Below are 17,228 nucleotides of genomic sequence, written 5' to 3'. Positions count from 1 at the left end.
TGATACCCAGTTGTCCCTGTTCTTCTTGCTCCCTGCTTCTAATCAATCTAACTCACTGTGGAATGGGAACAAAACTCCATAGTAAACATTTCTAGAATTATAGCATCGGGAAATAGCATGCATGATTGCGGAATCTGTCATCAGCACCCTCAGGATAGACAGCATCACCCTCTGGTGCAACCTGCAAACCTCACAGCCATCTCCCCAAACCTCCTAATTGGCCATAGTGTTCCTCTGGTACCTAGGCCCCTACTTGTAAAATGGCTCTCTCCCACACTTAACAGATTCACCTGACTCCTCTCCAACCACCCTCCTACCCCCCTACTATTACCTGGACCTAGGACGCTGGGTATCTACAGCTCCAGTGTACTAATGATACTATCGTTTGCACAAATTGTTGTGGCAATGACACAGAGACAGAAATTCCCCATGATGCTTCGAACTAACCCTAGTGGCCAAATTCCCAAGGCCATGGGAGGGCAAATGGGATCCCACTGGTAAACAAGGAGACTATACATGGTGCCTCCTCCAGGACCCATACATGCAAGGGAGAAACGACTGCTTAATCTGGAAAGATGGAGGTACCACCCTCTGGTGGAAAATGAGGGCTATCCAATCACCCGCATTGGAACCTGGAAAAGGTATCTCTATAGACCCAGTTTGGCAATAAAAAAATGCACGGCATACCTTGCAAGGATTCAATTTGTGACCCATCTGGGTTCACCTTTAGGGGAAGAAATCCTATCCCACACCCACTTCCAACCCTGTAGGGAACCATTTATTCTTCTAGGAATAGCTTTCTATTTTGCTTATCAAAACCTTGAAACACCAGTGAATGTATTTTGGCCACCATTATCCCTTCAGGGGGTATCCATTCATAACCCCATAAAACCTAGAAAAACAAGAAGTAAAAGAGCAATAGGATTAATTTTTACAGGAATTGGGACAGCAATAGGGGTGGTGGCCCCGCGTGGGGGGCTTTGCATACCAGAAGTCAACACTAAGAAACATAACTCAGGCCCTAGAATCTCTGGCCACCAACACAAGTCAGACATTAAGAAGAATTCAGGAATCTCTGGACTCTCTGGCAAATGTAACCCTGACAACAGACTAGTCTTGGATTATTTATTGACTGAAAAAGGTGGAGTCTGCACTGTTATCAATAAGACCCGCTGCATATATATTAACAACTCTGGACAGGTTGAGGTTAACACTCAAAAGTTCTAAGAGCAAGCCACCTGGTTACATATATATAACCAGGGAACTGACCCCAACTATATCTGGTTGACCATAAAAAGTACCCTCCTGGCCAGGCACAGTGGCTCACGCCTGCAATACCAGTACTGTGGGAGGCTAAAGTGGGAGGATGAGTCAAGACCAGCCCGGGCAACATAGTGAGACTGTCTCTACAAAAAAATTTAAAAATCAGCTGGGTGTTGCTGGCACACACCTGTGTTCCCAGCTACTCAGGAGGCTAAGGCAGGAGGATCACTTGAGCCTGGGAGGTTGAAGCTGCAGTGGGCCACGATCACACCACTGCACTCCAGCCTTGGTGACAGAGCTAGATCCTGTCTCAAAAAAACCCAAAAAATAACAACAAAGAAAACACCCTCCCAAGTCTCACCTGGTTTCTACTCTTTTTAGGACCTCCAGTGGCTATCCTATAACTACCAGTCTTTGGCCCTGACTCCTACAGCCTCCTTGTAACGTTTGTGTCTTCTAGATTGCAACAATTTCCATGTGAAGATGATGCTAGCACATGGCTTCCAACACATCCTTGTTCTGATCCCTTAGATGAGGCATCAAGAGATTTTTACTCCTCCAGTGCTAGGCAGGGCCAATGCCCATAAAAACAACAGGAAGCAGTTGCAGAAGATGGACTTCCACCCTTCTACAACCCTGTTAAGACTGAAGGGGAGTATATAATGTGGGGAGTGAGGTAGGACAGAAGCAGGATTTGTTTTCCAAGCACTGGCCAGAGACCCTTGCTGAAGAAAACAAGAACAAAACCCTGATCAAAACAGGATGCAGCAAAGAAAGCAGCCAAAACCAGTTATAACCAAGATGGCAACAAAAGTGACCTTTGGTTGTTCTCACTGCTTATTACACACTAATTATAAAGCATTTCCATGCTAAAAGAAACTCCAGTGGGTCACAGGGAGCCAGGCCTGGTGGCCAGAGTGTATCATGAGGCTGGACCTGGTGATGCAGAAGGTGGTGGTCCACCCCCAGGTATACTGCTCAGTGTGGTGGATCATTTCAACAGAATCAGCAAGGTTGGAAAACAGAAATGCATTCTTCATGTGCTTTTGCAGTCATGGCAAATGAAAGTACTTGATGTATCTAGCAGTTCTGCAGTCCCTTTTAATGAAGATGACACAGATGATTGTTTTTTAGCCCACGATTATTTGGAAAACACATATAGGATGTTTAAGAGGATGAATGCCAGAGAAAGAACAGTTGGGTGGTACCACACAGGCCCTAAACTACACAAGAATGACACTGCCTTCAATGAAATCATGAAAAGATACTGTCATGATTCAGTATTGGTCACTAGTGACATGAAGCCAAAGGACTTAGGGCTGCCTATAGAAGCATATATTTCAGGAGAAATCTATGATGATGGAACTTCACCCTTGAAAACATTTGAGCATGTGACCAGTGAAACTGGAGCAGAGGAAGCTAAGGAAATTGGAGTTCCTTTTCACTTGCTACAAGACATCAAAGACACTACAGTGGGCACTCTTTCCCAGTGGATCACAAACCAGGTCCTGGATTTGAAGGGACTGAACTCCAAGCTTCTGGGTATCAGAAGCTACCTGGAAAAAGTTGCCACAGGCAAACTGTCCACCAACCACCAAATCATCTATCAGCTTCAGGAGGTCTTCAAGCTGCTGCCAGTCATCAGCCTACTGGAGTTTGTCAAGGCCTTTTTTTTTTTTTTTTTTTTTTGAGACGGAGTTTCACTCTTTTTGCCCAGGCTGGAGTGCAATGGTGTGATCTCGGCTCACCGCAACCTCTGCCTCCCAGGTTCAAGCGATTCTCCTGCCTCGGCCTCCCGAGTAGTTGGGATTACAGGCATGCGCCACCATGCCTGGCTAATTTTGTATTTTTAGTAGAGACAGGGTTTCTCCATGTTGGTCAGGCTGGTCCTGAACTCCTTACCTCAGGTGATCCACCCTCTTCGGCCTCCCAAAATGCTGGGAATACAGGCATGAACCACCGCGCCCAGCCCTTGTCAAGGCCTTTTACCGAAGACCAATAACCAAATGGTGGTGGTGTACTTGGCCTCGCCGATCCATTCTGTGATCACCCTGCACAACCTCATCAACAAGATTGCCAACTGGGATGTAGAGAAGAAAGATAGGAAAAAGAAGAGAGCAAAAAAGGATACAAAAGACGACAAAGAGAAAGATAAAGGAAAAAAGTGATATAAAGAGAAAAAGGAGAAAATGTAAAACATACAGACTTTTTAATTTGTAAACTAAATCAGTGTGCTACTAGGGGGTTCTTTTCCACTTTAACTGCTTGTTAAAAAGCTGTCCTGGGCCAGGCATGGTGGCTCATGCCTATAATCCCAGTACTTTGAGAGGCCAAGGTGGGTGGATGACTTGAGGTCACGAGTTTGAGACCAGCCTGGCCAACATGGTGAAACCCCGTCTCCACTAAACATACAAAAATTAGCTGAGCATGGTGGCACACAAAATTAGCTGAGCTGTAGTCCCAGCTACTCAGGAGGCTGAGGCAGAAGAATTGCTTGAACTGAGGAGGGGCCATTGAGATTGTGCCATTGCACTCCAGCCTGGGAAACAAGAGCAAAACTATGTCTCAAACAAAACAAAACAAAACAAAACAAAACAAAACCAGGAGTTGAATTTTTCCCATCTTGAAAGACTCTTTCGGTCTGTTTCTGGTAATTTACAAAATCGCTAAATGGAATACACAAATTCCGTATGTTCTCTGCCTCGTAACACCATGAGTTCTAACCCTTCTGAACTCTGAGAATACCACAGGTTTTGCACCCATAGCTCTAGCATTCTCAGGCTTGGGATCCAGGCTCCGTATATTGTTTACCTTGAAAGACACAATTAAATGGATTGGTTTTAAAAAATAAAAATGGGCCAGGCGTGGTGGCTCATGCCTGTAATCCCAGCACTTTGGGAGGCTGAGGCAGGCAGATCACCTGAGGTCAGGAGTTCACGACCAGCCTGGCCAACATGGCGAAACCCTATCTCAATTAAAAATACAAAAAAAGCCAGGTGCAGTGCCTCAAGCCTGTAATCCCAGCACTTTGGGAGGCTGAAGAGAGCAGATCACGAGGTCAGGAGTTCGAGACCAGCCTGACCAACATGGTGAAACCCTGTCTCTATTAAGAACACAAAAATTAGCTGGGCATGGTGGTGGGTACCTATAACCCCAGCTACTCAGGAGGCTGAGGCAGGAGAATCACTTGAACCCAGGAAGCGGAGGTTGCAGTGAACCGAGATCGCACCACTGCACTCCAGCCTGGGCAACAGAGTGAGACTCTGTCTCAGAAAAAAACAACAAAAAAATTAGCTGAGCATGGTGGTGCATGCCTGTAGTTACAGGTACTCGAAAGGCTGGGGCAGGAGAATCGCTTGAACCCAGGAGGCAGAGGTTGTAGTGAGCCAAGATCATGCCACTACACTCCAGCCTGGGCAACAGAGTGAGACTCTGTCTCAAAAAAAATAAAAAATAAATAAAAACATACATACACACATACATACAAAGAAGAAAAGTCCCACCAGTGCCACGACAGTTTGCAAATGCCATGGCAACCCCTAGAAGTTACCTTAAATGGTTTAAAACGGGAGGATCTCTTGGTTCTGGGAACTCCCTGCCCCTTTTCTAGAATATTGATGAATAACCTGCCCTTATTTAGTATATAGTCAAGGAATAGCTATCTATTCACAAGGGCTGCTGCTATTGCTGTGTCTATGGGGCAGCCATTTCCTGTACTCTGCTGCTCTAATAAACTTGCTTTCCTTTTTCTCTATTGGCTTGCTCATGAACCTTGCACAAAGCCAAGAACCCCCTTGGGCTAAGCCCCAATTTTGAGGTTCACCTGCATACCTCATACCCAAATCTGAACTCAAATTCAAAGTCTTAAATACTTTCCCCATGAAGGCATGCATCACCATCCCCTACTCCAGATATCTTACATGTCAATCTCTGAGCAGTGCTAATTATTTCTTTGTAATGTATCCATGGTATACCCATTCTTCTCTACCCTTACTGCCAGCATCCTATTCTAAATCTTAAGGTCTTAAGGCGAAAGCTTCAAGGCTCTCTATAATCTGGATCTACTCTTTCTACCTGAAGCCTTAGTACTCTCCCACACAAACACAGCATTTCTACACGTTTGCAGAATATGCTATTCTACTTCCACTTCTTCCCTAACAATCTATCAAATCCTGTGAATCCTTCAAGCTCCAATTCCAAAAAGTATGTGCTTATGGTTGTCTTCCCAATTACGATTCTAAACTTCCTGAGGTTAGAACTATGTCTTCTGCTTCTTTTAAATGTCACACAGATAAGAGATTATATGTTTTAAATCAAAACTCAGAACAAAGGATCTGTCATTTTCAGACAAAAAAAAAATCTGACAGATAAAGTTAGACATCAGAATGTGTTTTATAGGTTACTGCAATGGCTTACTAAAACTACAGAATTACCATAATTCATGTTGAATACTTTTTGTGGAGTCTTTTATCATACAAGGAAGTTGTATAATACTACTACTAATAGTATTTCTGGGCTGAGTGCAGTGGCTCATGACTGTAATCCCAGCACTCTGAGAGGCCGAAGCGGGCAGGTCACCTCAGGTCAGGAGTTCAAGACCAGCCTGGCAAACATGGTAAAACCCTGTCTCTACTAAAAATGCAAAAATAGCTGTGTGTGGTGGTGGCCACCTGTAATCCCAGCTATTCGGGAGGCTGAAGCAAGAGAATTGCTTGAACCTGGGAGGCAGAGGCTGGAATGAGCCGAGATCACACCATTGCACTCCAGCCTGGGCAACAGAGTAACACTCTGTCTCAGCAGAAAAAAAACAAAATCCTTACCCCAAAGTTGGTCTCAGTCACTCAAAATGATTTATTGAGCACCTACTAAAAGTCTACCACCAGCGCAATGGAAGGCACAGTGACTACAGAAGCCTCAGCCCCACGTCCTCCCATGTTCCGGTCTAGGGAGATCCTTCATGGCTCTTGAAAAACTTTGAGGCCGGGTGCAGTGGCTCAAGCCTGTAATCCCAGCACTTTGGGAAGCCGAGGCAGGCGGATCATGAGGTCAGGAGAGGGAGACCATCCTGACTAACACGGTGAAACCCCATCTTTACTAAAAATACAAAAAATTAGCCGAGCGTGGTGGCGGGCGCCTATAGTCCTAGCTACTCGGGAGGCTGAGGCAGGAGAATGGCATGAACCCGGGAGGCAGAGCTTGCAATGAGCTGAGATCGCACCACTGCACTCCAGCCTGGGCGACAGAGTGAGACTCCGTCTCAAAAAAAAGAAGTTTGAAACCAGCCTGACCAACATGGTGAAACCCCATTTCTACTAAAATACAAAAATCAGCCAAACATGGTGATACACGCCTGTAATCCCAGCTACTCGGGAGGCTGAGGCAGGAGAACTGCTTGAACCCAGGAGGCAGAGGTTGCAGTGAGTCAAGATGGGGCCACTGCACTTCAGCCTGGGCGACAGAATGAGACTCTGTCTCAAAAAAAAAAAAAAAAAAGCAAGAAAACTTGATTCCCTCCTATGCTTTGTATATATCTCTCCTGACTTCCTGAATTAAGTAGTTGAACTGATTCTTATCTCCTTACTATTTTCTTTAAACCATCACAAAGGAAATGCCTTTTTTCCAGTAAAAACACCTAAATTCCAGTATCACCTTAAGTTGTCCTCATCTAGTATACTCTGCTCTTACTTTTTAAAAAAAAGAATAAAAGAGAAAAAAAGGAAAGGCATGGGGAGAATAAAGAAAAACCTTCATTTCTCCTTTCCTTAAGTCTAAATAATGAGAACTCAAAAAGACTGAGACTTACACACTTGCCTCATTAAGTAGAAAACTATCAAAATAAGAATTTCAAAGTAATAAAAAGTATTTATCCACATCAACTATGTGCAGGACAATGTCCTGCCTTGTTTTAATTTTTATTTATGTGATCAAAAGTCAAATCTATGTAATTAGCAAAATGGCACAAGCTATTTACCCTTTTTTATTCTAAAAAAATTGTGTAGAGGATTAGCAGTGAAACAATATGTAATACATACAAAAAAAAATACTGCTATTTCTATCTACATTTCCAGATAAAACACAGGTGTCCCAAAAGCAATACAACAATGCAAGCTACTGTGAATGAGGTTGTAGATATACAGTAATATGCTATGACAAGGGATGATTTCACAGGAGAGCACTTTTCCCCAAAAGAGCTTTCATCTTTGACAATGTGCTTCAGGCAGCTCATGCCAGAGAGTGCATGACCAACACAGTACACCATCAAGATTAATGCTAAACTCCCTCATCTTGGGCACTCCATCAGTTTTCAAACACAGCAGGGTCAGAAACATAAAATTCTTCAATATAAACACACACAAGACACAATAAAACACCACATGCTGAAAAGGTACCAGTAGGACAAAATAAGAACAAGTGGACTTAAGGCCAGGCACAGTGGCTCACACCTGTAATCTCAGCACTTTGGGAGGCCAAGGTGGGCGGATCACAAGGTCAGGAGATCGAGACCATCCTGGCTAACGCAGTGAAACCCAGTCTCTACTAAAAGTACAAAAAATTAGCCGGGCATAGTGGCGGGTGCCTGTAGTCCCAGCTACTCAGGAGGCTGAGGCAGGAGAACAGCGTGAACCCGGGAGGCGGAGCTTGCAGTGGCTGAGATGGCACCACTGCACTCCAGCCTGGGCCACAGAGCGAGACTCAAGTGGACTTAAAATTCGGCAAAAAGGAAAACATCTTAACAGTCAAAATGAATGAATAGGCCAGGTGCGGTGGCTCACGCCTGTAATCCTAGCACTTTGAGAGGCTGAGGTCGGCAGATCACGAGGTCAGGAGTTCGAGACCAGAGTGGCCAGCATAGTGAAACCCTGTCTCAACTAAAATACAAAAAAAAAAAAAAATAGCTGAGCATGGCAGCATGCGCCTGTAGTCCCAGCTACTTGGGAGGCTGAGGTAGAAAAATTGCTTGAACCCAGGAGGCAGACGTTGCAGTGAGACGAGATAGTGCCACTGCACTCCAGCCTGGCAACAGAGCTCAAAAAAAAGAAAAAAATCACCTACCTACCTACAGGAAAAGCTCAAATGCCTTAATGTGAAAAACGAAACCCTTCACAATCTCGGCCAGGTGTGGTGGCTCATGCCTGTAATCCCAGCACTTTGGGAGGCTAAGGCAGGTGGATCACCTGAGGTTCGGAGCTCAAGACTAGGCTGGCTAACCCGGTGAAACCCCATTTCCACTAAAAATACAAAAATTAGCTGAGCATGGTGGCGGGCGCCTGTAATACTAGCTACTCAGGAGGCTGAGGCAAGAGAATCACTTGAATAGGGGAGGTGGAGGTTGCAGTGAACCAAGATCATACCACTGTACTCCAGCCTGGGTGACAGAGTGAGAATCTGTCTCAAAAAAAAAAAAATGAATAAGAGAAGTTGGTATCTTTTCTAAAGCATAAATGTGTTCTGCTTAGCCATTTAAATGACTATCACCTACCTACAGGAAAAGCTCAAATGCCTTGGTATGAAAAACAAAACCCTTCACAATCTTAGCACAATCTACTACTCTAAAGTCATCTTAGTAGGGCGCGGTGGCTCACGCCTATAATCCCAGCACTTTGTGAGGCCAAGGTAGGTGGATCACCTGAGGTCAGGAGTTTGAGACCAGCCTGGCCAACATGGGGAAACCCTGTCTCTAATAAAAATACAAAAATTAGCCGGACATGGTGGCGGGCACCTGTAATCCCAGCTATGCGTGAGGCTGAAGCAAGGGAATCACTTGAACACGGGAGGCGGAGGTTGCAGTGAGCCAAGATGACACCACTGCACTCCAGCCTGGGCGACAGAGAGAGACTCCATCTCAAAAAAAAACAAAAAAAACAAAAAAAGAAGTCATCTCCCACCACCTCTTCCAAGCAACCATGTCACCATCCTCTTCTGCCAGTGTATCTTTGTGTACTGTTCTCGGCCTATGTGCCCATACCATTTTCTGTCAAACCGCAATTCATCCTTCAAATTGGAAGGGTCATTCATCTCAGTAGAGCCTTTCCCAGTGTCCCAGGCAGTAGTCTCCCCCTTTAAGCTGCTGCCCAATCACAAAAGACCATACACATCTCCAGACACACCAAATAAAGGATGAGAGAATGGAATGAAAGGGATACAGAAGTGGATATAGGGAATGGGAGGGGAAAGGAAAGTCTATATTCATTCCTAAAGTTCACTGCTGGCCAGGCACAGTGGCTCACACCTATAATCCCAGCACTCTGGGAGGCCAAGGCAAATGGATCACCTGAGGTCAGGAGTTCCGAGACCAGCCTGACCAATGTGGTGAAACCCCGTCTCTACTAAAAATACAAAATTAGCCAGGAGTGGTGGCAGATGCCTGTAATCCCAGATACTTGGGAGGCTGAGGCAGGAGAATCGCTTGAACCCAGGAGGTGGAGGCTGCAGTGAGTCGAGATCCCACCATTGCACTCTAGCCCGGTGACAGAGCAAGATTCTGTCTCATGAAAAAAACTAGTTAACTGCTGACCCTTAGAAACACAACAGTTCTAATTCCGTACCAAATCAATATCCCCTTTCAGAAATACTACTCTGTAAAGGCACCCAGAAATAGCAATGGCAAAGAGGTATTGACAAGAATGTAACCTAGAGACCTTTTATACCTTACCTCCTTCTTCCTTGACTTCTTCACTAGGCTCTTCTGAAAAAGGCTCCTTTAGGATAGGATGATCACGTCTGTCTTCTTGGGTAACTGGCCCAGGCCTCAGTGTAATTTTTTTCCCTCTTTTTGAGCCAGTAGCCTGGAGTTTTCCTTTACCAATGTGTATATTAAGGGGGTGAAAAGACTCCAAGGAAGGTAGGGTGATTCCCTGAGAGATGGCAACATCAACACTTTCTAGAATTGGTACATTTGTGTCCTGGGTGAGCATCCCAGAGCTCAGAGATGTATCCTCCATACCAAGCTGATTTCCTGCATCCTGCACAGATTGTACTTCGAAGCCAGCTATTCTGCCATGACTTGGATCCCAGGACAGTGACACTGACCTCAAGTCCTTAACCTGGTCAGATTCTGGTTTAACAGCTGATTCTAGGTCTACGTTGTTTTCCTCCTGATTGCCTTTATGCTGCAGGGACTCTGTCACTGTAGTTCTTCTCTTCTTACAGGGCAACATTTTAAAAGTCCCACTTTTGTTCCATTCTGAAAGAATAAAAACAAGTTCTTACTGCCTTCATATTAATTAATCGTAGTAACATTTACTCAATTATCTTTTCATTTATTCATGTTCAATCACGAACACAATACTTCACACCAAACGCACAATTTCCCTTTAGGTGGAAGCGGAGAGACAGCGGTTAAGTGACTGAGTTCAAATCTCAACTCTACTGATTACTACTGATGGACTACTGTTACCTTGGCCAAGTGATTTAACTTTGCAAGTCTTCAGTATCCTCAACAGTAAAAAATAATTGCTCTTACTTCATACAATTGTTACAAGAATTAAAGGGTAAGAGATTAATAAACATTGTTATTATTACCATCAGGGTGGTAGACTAGCATGATGCTGAGAATAAACTATGGAGTCAGACTGTCTGGATGTTTCCCGAGTCACCTTCTCTCCAGCTTTATGACCTTGTGTGAGTTACTCATCCTGAATCTCAGTTTTTTCAGCTATAAAATGGAATATAGTAGCATCCACTTCATTAGATGGTAAATGATCAATACATGTTTGCTATTGCTGTTTTAATAAACAGGTATTTCCATTAACGGAAACAAATCAAAAGCAAAGTGTGACTGTTTAAAAGGTTAGGCTATGTTGGCTGGGTGTTGGCTCACGTCTGTAATCCCAGCACTTTGGGAGACCGAGGTGGGCAGATCACCTGAGGTCAGGAGTTCGAGACCAGCCTGACCAACATGGAGAAACCTTGTCTCTACTAAAAATACAAAATTAGCCAGGTATGGTGGTGCACGCCTGTGATCTCAACTACTCCAGAGGCTGAGGCAGGACAATCACTTGAACCTGGACGTGGAGGCTGCCATGAGCCAAAATCGCTCATCATTGTACTCCAGCCTGGGCGACAAGAGTAAAACTCCATCTCAAAAAAAAAAAAAAAAAGAAAAGGTTAGGCTATATTAACAAATTTTGTGTTGAAACAAGGAAGATGAGAGTCCTACTATCCTCTGTGCTATGTTACTTCTTGGCTTTTTGCTTCAATTCTAGTTATCACATTTTAAGGGCACTACTGACCTAAACCAGAGGGTGTCCTCTATGTTCTTTTAGTACCTGTTTGCAAACCTCTTTTACAATACTTATCAGTTTTGTAATGGTTTCTCGTCTTTCTGTTTCTCGTCTGCTTCCTCCAAAACTATGAGCTTTTTGAGAAACAGGATTATTTCAACTCATATCCCTAACATCCAGCAGTATCTGGGTTTTTTTTGGAACAAGGTATTGCTCTGTCACCCAGGCTGCATTGCAATGGCATGAACATAGTTCGCGGCAGCCTCGACCTCCTGGGCTCAAGCAACACTCCCACCTCAGCCTCCCAAGTCATTGGGATTACGGTTCCATCCAAGCCACTGCACCAGTTCAGTATTTGGGTATTGTAGATACTCCACATGTCACTGAATATTGTAGATACTCAGTGAAAGCTCCCTGAATAATAAATGAAACAGAGGTTAAACAACTTATTCTGTGCAGCATTTGGGCCAAGTGTTAAGCATTATATAAAAACTGATGGTGGCTGGGCGCAGTGGCTCACACCTGTAATCCCAACACTTTGGAAGGCCAAGGCGGGCGGATCACAAGGTCAGGAGTTTGAGACCAGCCTGGTCAATATGGTGAAACCTTGTCTCTACTAAAAAATACAAAAATTAGCCAGGCGTGGTGGTGGGCACCTGTAGTCCCAGCTTCTCGGGAGGCTGAAGCAGGAGAATCACTTGAACCCAGGAGGTGGAGGTTGCAGTGAGCCAAGATCATGCCACTGCACTCCACTCTGGGCAACAGAGCAAGACTCTGTCTCCAAAAAAAAAAAAAAAAAAAAAAAAAAAAAAAGACATCTTATTACCCAGGAAAACTTTACTGTCATAAATAGATCCAACAATAGAATAAGCCGCCTTGTGTCAGATCACTGGCAATGTTCAAGCAAAGCCTGAATGTCCACTTATCAGAGTACTAGATGAAAGCTGGAAAAACAAAAGTTCTTTGTAACTCTAAGAGTCTAAGGTTAGATTTCTCTTTCTTTCTTTTCTTTCTCTGTTTCTCTCCAGAGACAAGGTCTGGCTCTGTTGCCCAGATTTGAGTGCAGTGGCAAGATCATAGTCACTGCAGCCTCAGACTCCTGGGCTCCAATGACCCTCTGGCCTCAGCCTCCCAAGTAGCCGGGACTACAGGCACTTGCCACAACCCTCAGCGACGTTTTTTATTTTTTGTTTGTTTTTTTTTTTTTTTTTTTTGTAGAGACGGGGTCTCAATTTATTACCCAGACTGGTCTCAAACTCCTGGCCTCAAGCGATCCTCCCACCTCAGCCTCCCAATGTGCTAGAATTATAGGCATGAGCCACCGCGCCCGACCTATAGTTAGTTTTAAACCTCCCTTCTGTTTCTCCAAGACATTAGGGGAGATTCTCCATCCCCTCAATCAACTGATGTCCTTAGTAATTAAAGCTTAATAAAACATGAAGATTTCGTTAGATTCCTGTGAGAGATGGTGGTGACTGGATGAGAAATAGAATGGGAGTAGCCAGGGCAACTCTTTTATTTCACAGATAATTACTGAGATCAAAAAAAGGAAAACAAAAGAAAAAGAAAGAAAGAAAAAAAAGGAAAAAAGACAGCTACTTCAGCTCCAGGCACTTCAAACACAACAGTAGCTCGACAGAGTCCGCTTTTTTGGGAACCCAAGTCGGACCAGCAGGGTGAATGAATGCCAATGTGGAGGCAGCCCCGGCACGGCCCTCTCCTAGGAAAACATTTTCAAAAGGGGTCCCAACCGCGCTTCCACCTCGGTGCACAGGGCTGGCCCCAATCCCCATTCCCAACTAGAGACCTTCACGCCCTTAACTTCCGCTACGCACCCCGCGCCCACCCTCAGACCGGACCCTCTCGTCCTGGACATCGTTCGCCCAGGTGTCCCAGCTCCCACCTGCCTCTTCCCACCCCACCACACATAAACCTGTACCCTCACCTGCCGGCCTGATTCCGCGGAAACGGCTTTGGCACCACCGGAAGTCAGCCAACGACAGCGAATTGCGTGCGCGTCCCCGAGCCTAGGAGCGCCGCGCCGCAGGGCATCAAGGAGCATGCGCCTAACACTATGCGCCATCCCATTTGAGGGCAGAGTGAAGCCACAGCGCTAGTGCGTCAGTTATTGGCAAAAAAATTTAAAGGCACTACTTGACTTTCTCTGCCCATGGAGTTAGCCTACTCAAAAATGAGGTTAAGGTTCAGTGGTTTAGATTAACAGCTAATTTAGGGGCTGGGCGCCATGGCTCACGCCGGTAATCCCAGCACTTTGGGAGACGGAGGAGGGCGGATTACCTGAGGTCAGGAGTTCGAGATCAGCCTGGCTAACATGATGAACCCTCATCTCTACTAAATATACAAAATTAGCTGGGCGTGGTGGCGCACGCCTGTAATCGCAGCTACTCCGGAGGCTGAGGCAGGAGAATCGCTTGAACCCGGGAGGTGGAGGTTGCTAAGGCAGTCTTGGACTCAGGCTACAGTAATTATTCATATATGTACAATATTCTACATTTTACAAAATGCTCTCACATTTTCTTAGGTGACGTGGTCTCCACAATAAACTATTAGATTATTATATCATATTCCAGTTTGCACAGGACAAAGTTCTGGCTTAGCTGAGTAGGTGATTTCACAATGGTACACAGACAGCTATCAAGGAGAATCAGGTATTAAGTCTCCTAATTCTAGCTAATAATGCATTGACCCAGTGTCCAGGAGGCTGCCTGGGGTGTAACAGATGTTCAGTAATTCAATACACGCTTTTTGAATGAGCGAATTAATGAATGAATGAATGACTCCTAAAATGATGTTATTTCCACTTTTCTAGAAATACAGAATGTCTGGAATCCACGGAGACTAAAAAAATAATAATAAAAATAAAAACAGAATGTCAAAAGCTGGAAAAATACTTTCAACCCCCTCATTTTACAGGTAAACCACCAACAAAAATTTATACATTTGAACTAATCCTATCTGTAAACAGAATCCAACAGGATGAAATTATCCACAGCCAAAATGAAGGTTCAAATTTACCCAAACACGGCTATAATTGGCAGTAGTCTGACTCTAACCTGAATCACACCAACTCTCCCAAATACCAAGGAAGACTCCAGAAGCTCAGAGTTTCATGTGTGTTGTCCTTTGACCTACAGAATACACAGATCCTTTGGTTTGGCCTCTCTCTCTCATACGAAACCCTAAGCACAGTGAGGCTCATGAAAAACAATTCAACACTGATTAACTTTGGCACTTTTCATTAGTTTTTTTTTGTTTGTTTGTTTAAAAAAAAGACAGCTTTACATACCACAATATCTATCTGTTTTACGTGTACAATTAAATGATTTTTTTTTTTTTTTAAGATGGAGTCTCCCTCTGTCGCCCAGGCTGGAGTGCAGTGGCCGGATCTCAGCTCACTGCAAGCTCTGCCTCCCGGGTTTAACGCCATTCTCCTGCCTCAGCCTCCCGAGTAGCTGGGACTACAGGCGCCCGCCACCTCGCCCGGCTAGTTTTTTGTATTTTTTTAGTAGAGACGGGGTTTCACTGTGTTAGCCAGGATGGTCTCGATCTCCTGACCTCGTGATCCGCCCGCCTCGGCCTCCCAAAGTGCTGGGATTACAGGCTTGAGCCACCGCTCTCGGCATTTTTTTTTTTTTTTTTTTTTTTTTTTTTTTTGAGACAGAGTCTTGTTCTGTTGCCCAGGCTGGAGTGCAGTGGCGTAATCTCGGTTCACTGCAACCTCCACCTCCTGGGCTCAAGCGATCCTCGTGTCTCAGCCTTCCAAGTAGCGTGCACCACCACTCCCGGCTAATCTTTGTATTTTTTTTTTTTTTTTTTTTTTTTTGAGACGGAGTCTCGCTGTGTCGCCCAGGCTGGAGTGCAGTGGCCGGATCTCAGCTCACTGCAAGCTCTGCCTCCCGGGTTTTTACGCCATTCTCCTGCCTCGGCCTCCCGAGTAGCCGGGACTACAGGCGCCCGCCACCTCGCCCGGCTAGTTTTTTGTATTTTTTAGTAGAGACGGGGTTTCACCGTGTTAGCCAGGATGGTCTCGCACTCCTGACCTCGTGATCCGCCCGTCTCGGCCTCCCAAAGTGCTGGGATTACAGGCTTGAGCCACCGCGCCCGGCCTAATCTTTGTATTTTTAGTAGAGACGGGGGTTTCACCATGCTGGCCAGGCTGGTCTCGAACTCCTGACCTCAAGTGATCTGCCCGCCTCGGCCTCCGAAGGGTTTGGGATTACAGGCGTGAGCCACCGTGCCCGACTGTTTTTTAAAAATTAGTAAATGTTCAGACTTGTGCAACCATCCCCAGGTTAGGTCTTTCATCAGAGTTTCTGAGGTTTAGGACAGTTTCCATCCACTGTGAAATATTAGCCTAAAAAAAAGTTCCGTAATAACCTTTAGCGGTCTCAGAAAGCATAATGATGGCAATCGATACTGAAATCCAGGCAGTACACAATTTTATTTTCTCAAAATTCTGGAACTCAGGACCGAGAACATTTTGCTGCTGTATTAAAGCCCAGGAAACTGAAATCGGAGGATTTCATGTAATAATCTACCGACGCGGCCGGGCGCGGTGGCTCAAGCCTGTAATCCCAGCACTTTGGGAGGCCAAGACGGGAGGATCACGAGGTCACAAGATCGAGACCATCCTGGCTAACACGGTGAAACCCCGTCTCTACCAAAAACCACAAAAAACTAGCCGGGCGAGGTGGCGGGCGCCTGTAGTTCCAGCTACTCGGGAGGCTGAGGCAGGAGAATGGCGTGAACCCAGGAGGCGGAGCTTGCAGTGAGCCGAGATCTGGCCACTGCACTCCAGCCTGGGCGACAGAGCGAGACTCTGTCTCAAAAAAATAATAATAATAAATAATCTACCGACGCTTCTTACTCCTCAGAACTTTCTAGTTTTGGAACCACAGCCCGTCAGTGGGCGGGGCCTCATTCTCGGGAAAACTCGGCGGTGGGAGGAGTACCCTCCCGGAGATCTTCCGGAAGGGGCGTGGTATGACTTCCGTAATCTTTCGGGCAGAGGCGGAGTCTTCTTCCGAGGACCATTCGGAAGAAGGCGGAGCCTACCTCGCATCAGGACCAGTCTGACTGCACCTGCATCCTTAGCTCAGCGCATCCCCGGAGCATCGTTAAGAGCCGAGCGCAGCTGACAACTAGGGGCCGGACCGTCGCAGGAGGCGTCCGCTGGATACCTTCCCCCTTCCCTGACCTAGAGCTCTACAGCTGCGGCCTCGGTACTGACCGAGGGTGCCCAGAGTTGTCTCACCATTGCAAAAACGTTATAGCAACAGCCTCTGATTACGACATGGCTGAGATCACCAATATCCGACCTAGCTTTGGTAAGTAGACTCGGGAAAACTAAGCTTGAGGTGGTCAGAATGGGTGCAAGGCCAAGGGGGCCCAGCGGCAGGGCAGAGAATGCAGCGCAGACCAGAGCCTTCAAAGTGCCAGCCTCGCTAAAATCGGGCCTGTGGTGGTGGGTAGTGGGCAGTTGACAGTGCATGAACTTGAGCTATGGGCTGCAGGGACTGGCAGGCCCAGAGCCACACCGAGGGTGGGGAAGTCCAGGATGCTAAAACCTTGTATGGTGCACTGTCAGCACTGCTGGAGGTGAGAAACAGCAAGCGTGCGGAGGATGTGAACCCCTCCTTCTGGGGGAGGAGAGGTGGGGTAGGACGAGCCCTCCCCCTTGGGGCACGCAGGGCGGTGCCCCTTCCTCCCCCTCCCATTCCT

General features: G+C 45.9%; 2 protein-coding genes and 1 pseudogene across 11 annotated transcripts in view; 2 read left to right on the top strand and 1 right to left on the bottom strand.

Moving 5' to 3' along the window:
• Window positions 1-13,503, bottom strand: part of LOC105498266 (gon-4 like) — a 102,070-nt gene extending 88,567 nt beyond the window's left edge. For 8 of the 9 annotated variants that reach the window (XR_011616243.1, XR_011616242.1, XM_071083925.1 and 5 more), the window contains exons 1-2: window positions 13,432-13,503; window positions 9,917-10,447 (exon numbers count right to left, since the gene is read on the bottom strand). Coding sequence is in view for 6 of the 9 variants with exons in the window: in XM_071083925.1 (XP_070940026.1) it covers window positions 9,917-10,421 (505 nt within the window). In the remaining 3 variants the exon portion in view is untranslated. Of the gene's footprint in view, window positions 1-9,916; window positions 10,448-13,431 lie in introns of those variants that run through there. The other variant, XM_071083951.1, reaches the window with a different exon arrangement.
• On the top strand, window positions 2,188-3,431 carry LOC105498238 (26S proteasome non-ATPase regulatory subunit 7 pseudogene; annotated as a pseudogene).
• Window positions 13,504-16,533: 3,030 nt separating the features above from the next.
• Window positions 16,534-17,228, top strand: part of LOC105498024 (synaptotagmin 11) — a 28,560-nt gene continuing 27,865 nt past the window's right edge. Inside the window, exon 1 of one of the 2 annotated variants that reach the window (XM_011769771.2) lies at window positions 16,534-16,834. In XM_011769771.2, the coding sequence (XP_011768073.1) occupies window positions 16,801-16,834 (34 nt within the window). In that variant the 5' untranslated portion in view covers window positions 16,534-16,800. The remainder of the gene's footprint in view (window positions 16,835-17,228) is intronic. The other variant, XM_011769770.2, reaches the window with a different exon arrangement.

The sequence above is a fragment of the Macaca nemestrina genome, chromosome 1 (genome assembly GCF_043159975.1).
Source record: "Macaca nemestrina isolate mMacNem1 chromosome 1, mMacNem.hap1, whole genome shotgun sequence".
Classification (NCBI taxonomy): Eukaryota; Metazoa; Chordata; class Mammalia; order Primates; family Cercopithecidae; genus Macaca; species Macaca nemestrina.
This window is presented reverse-complemented; position numbering and strand designations above follow the sequence as displayed.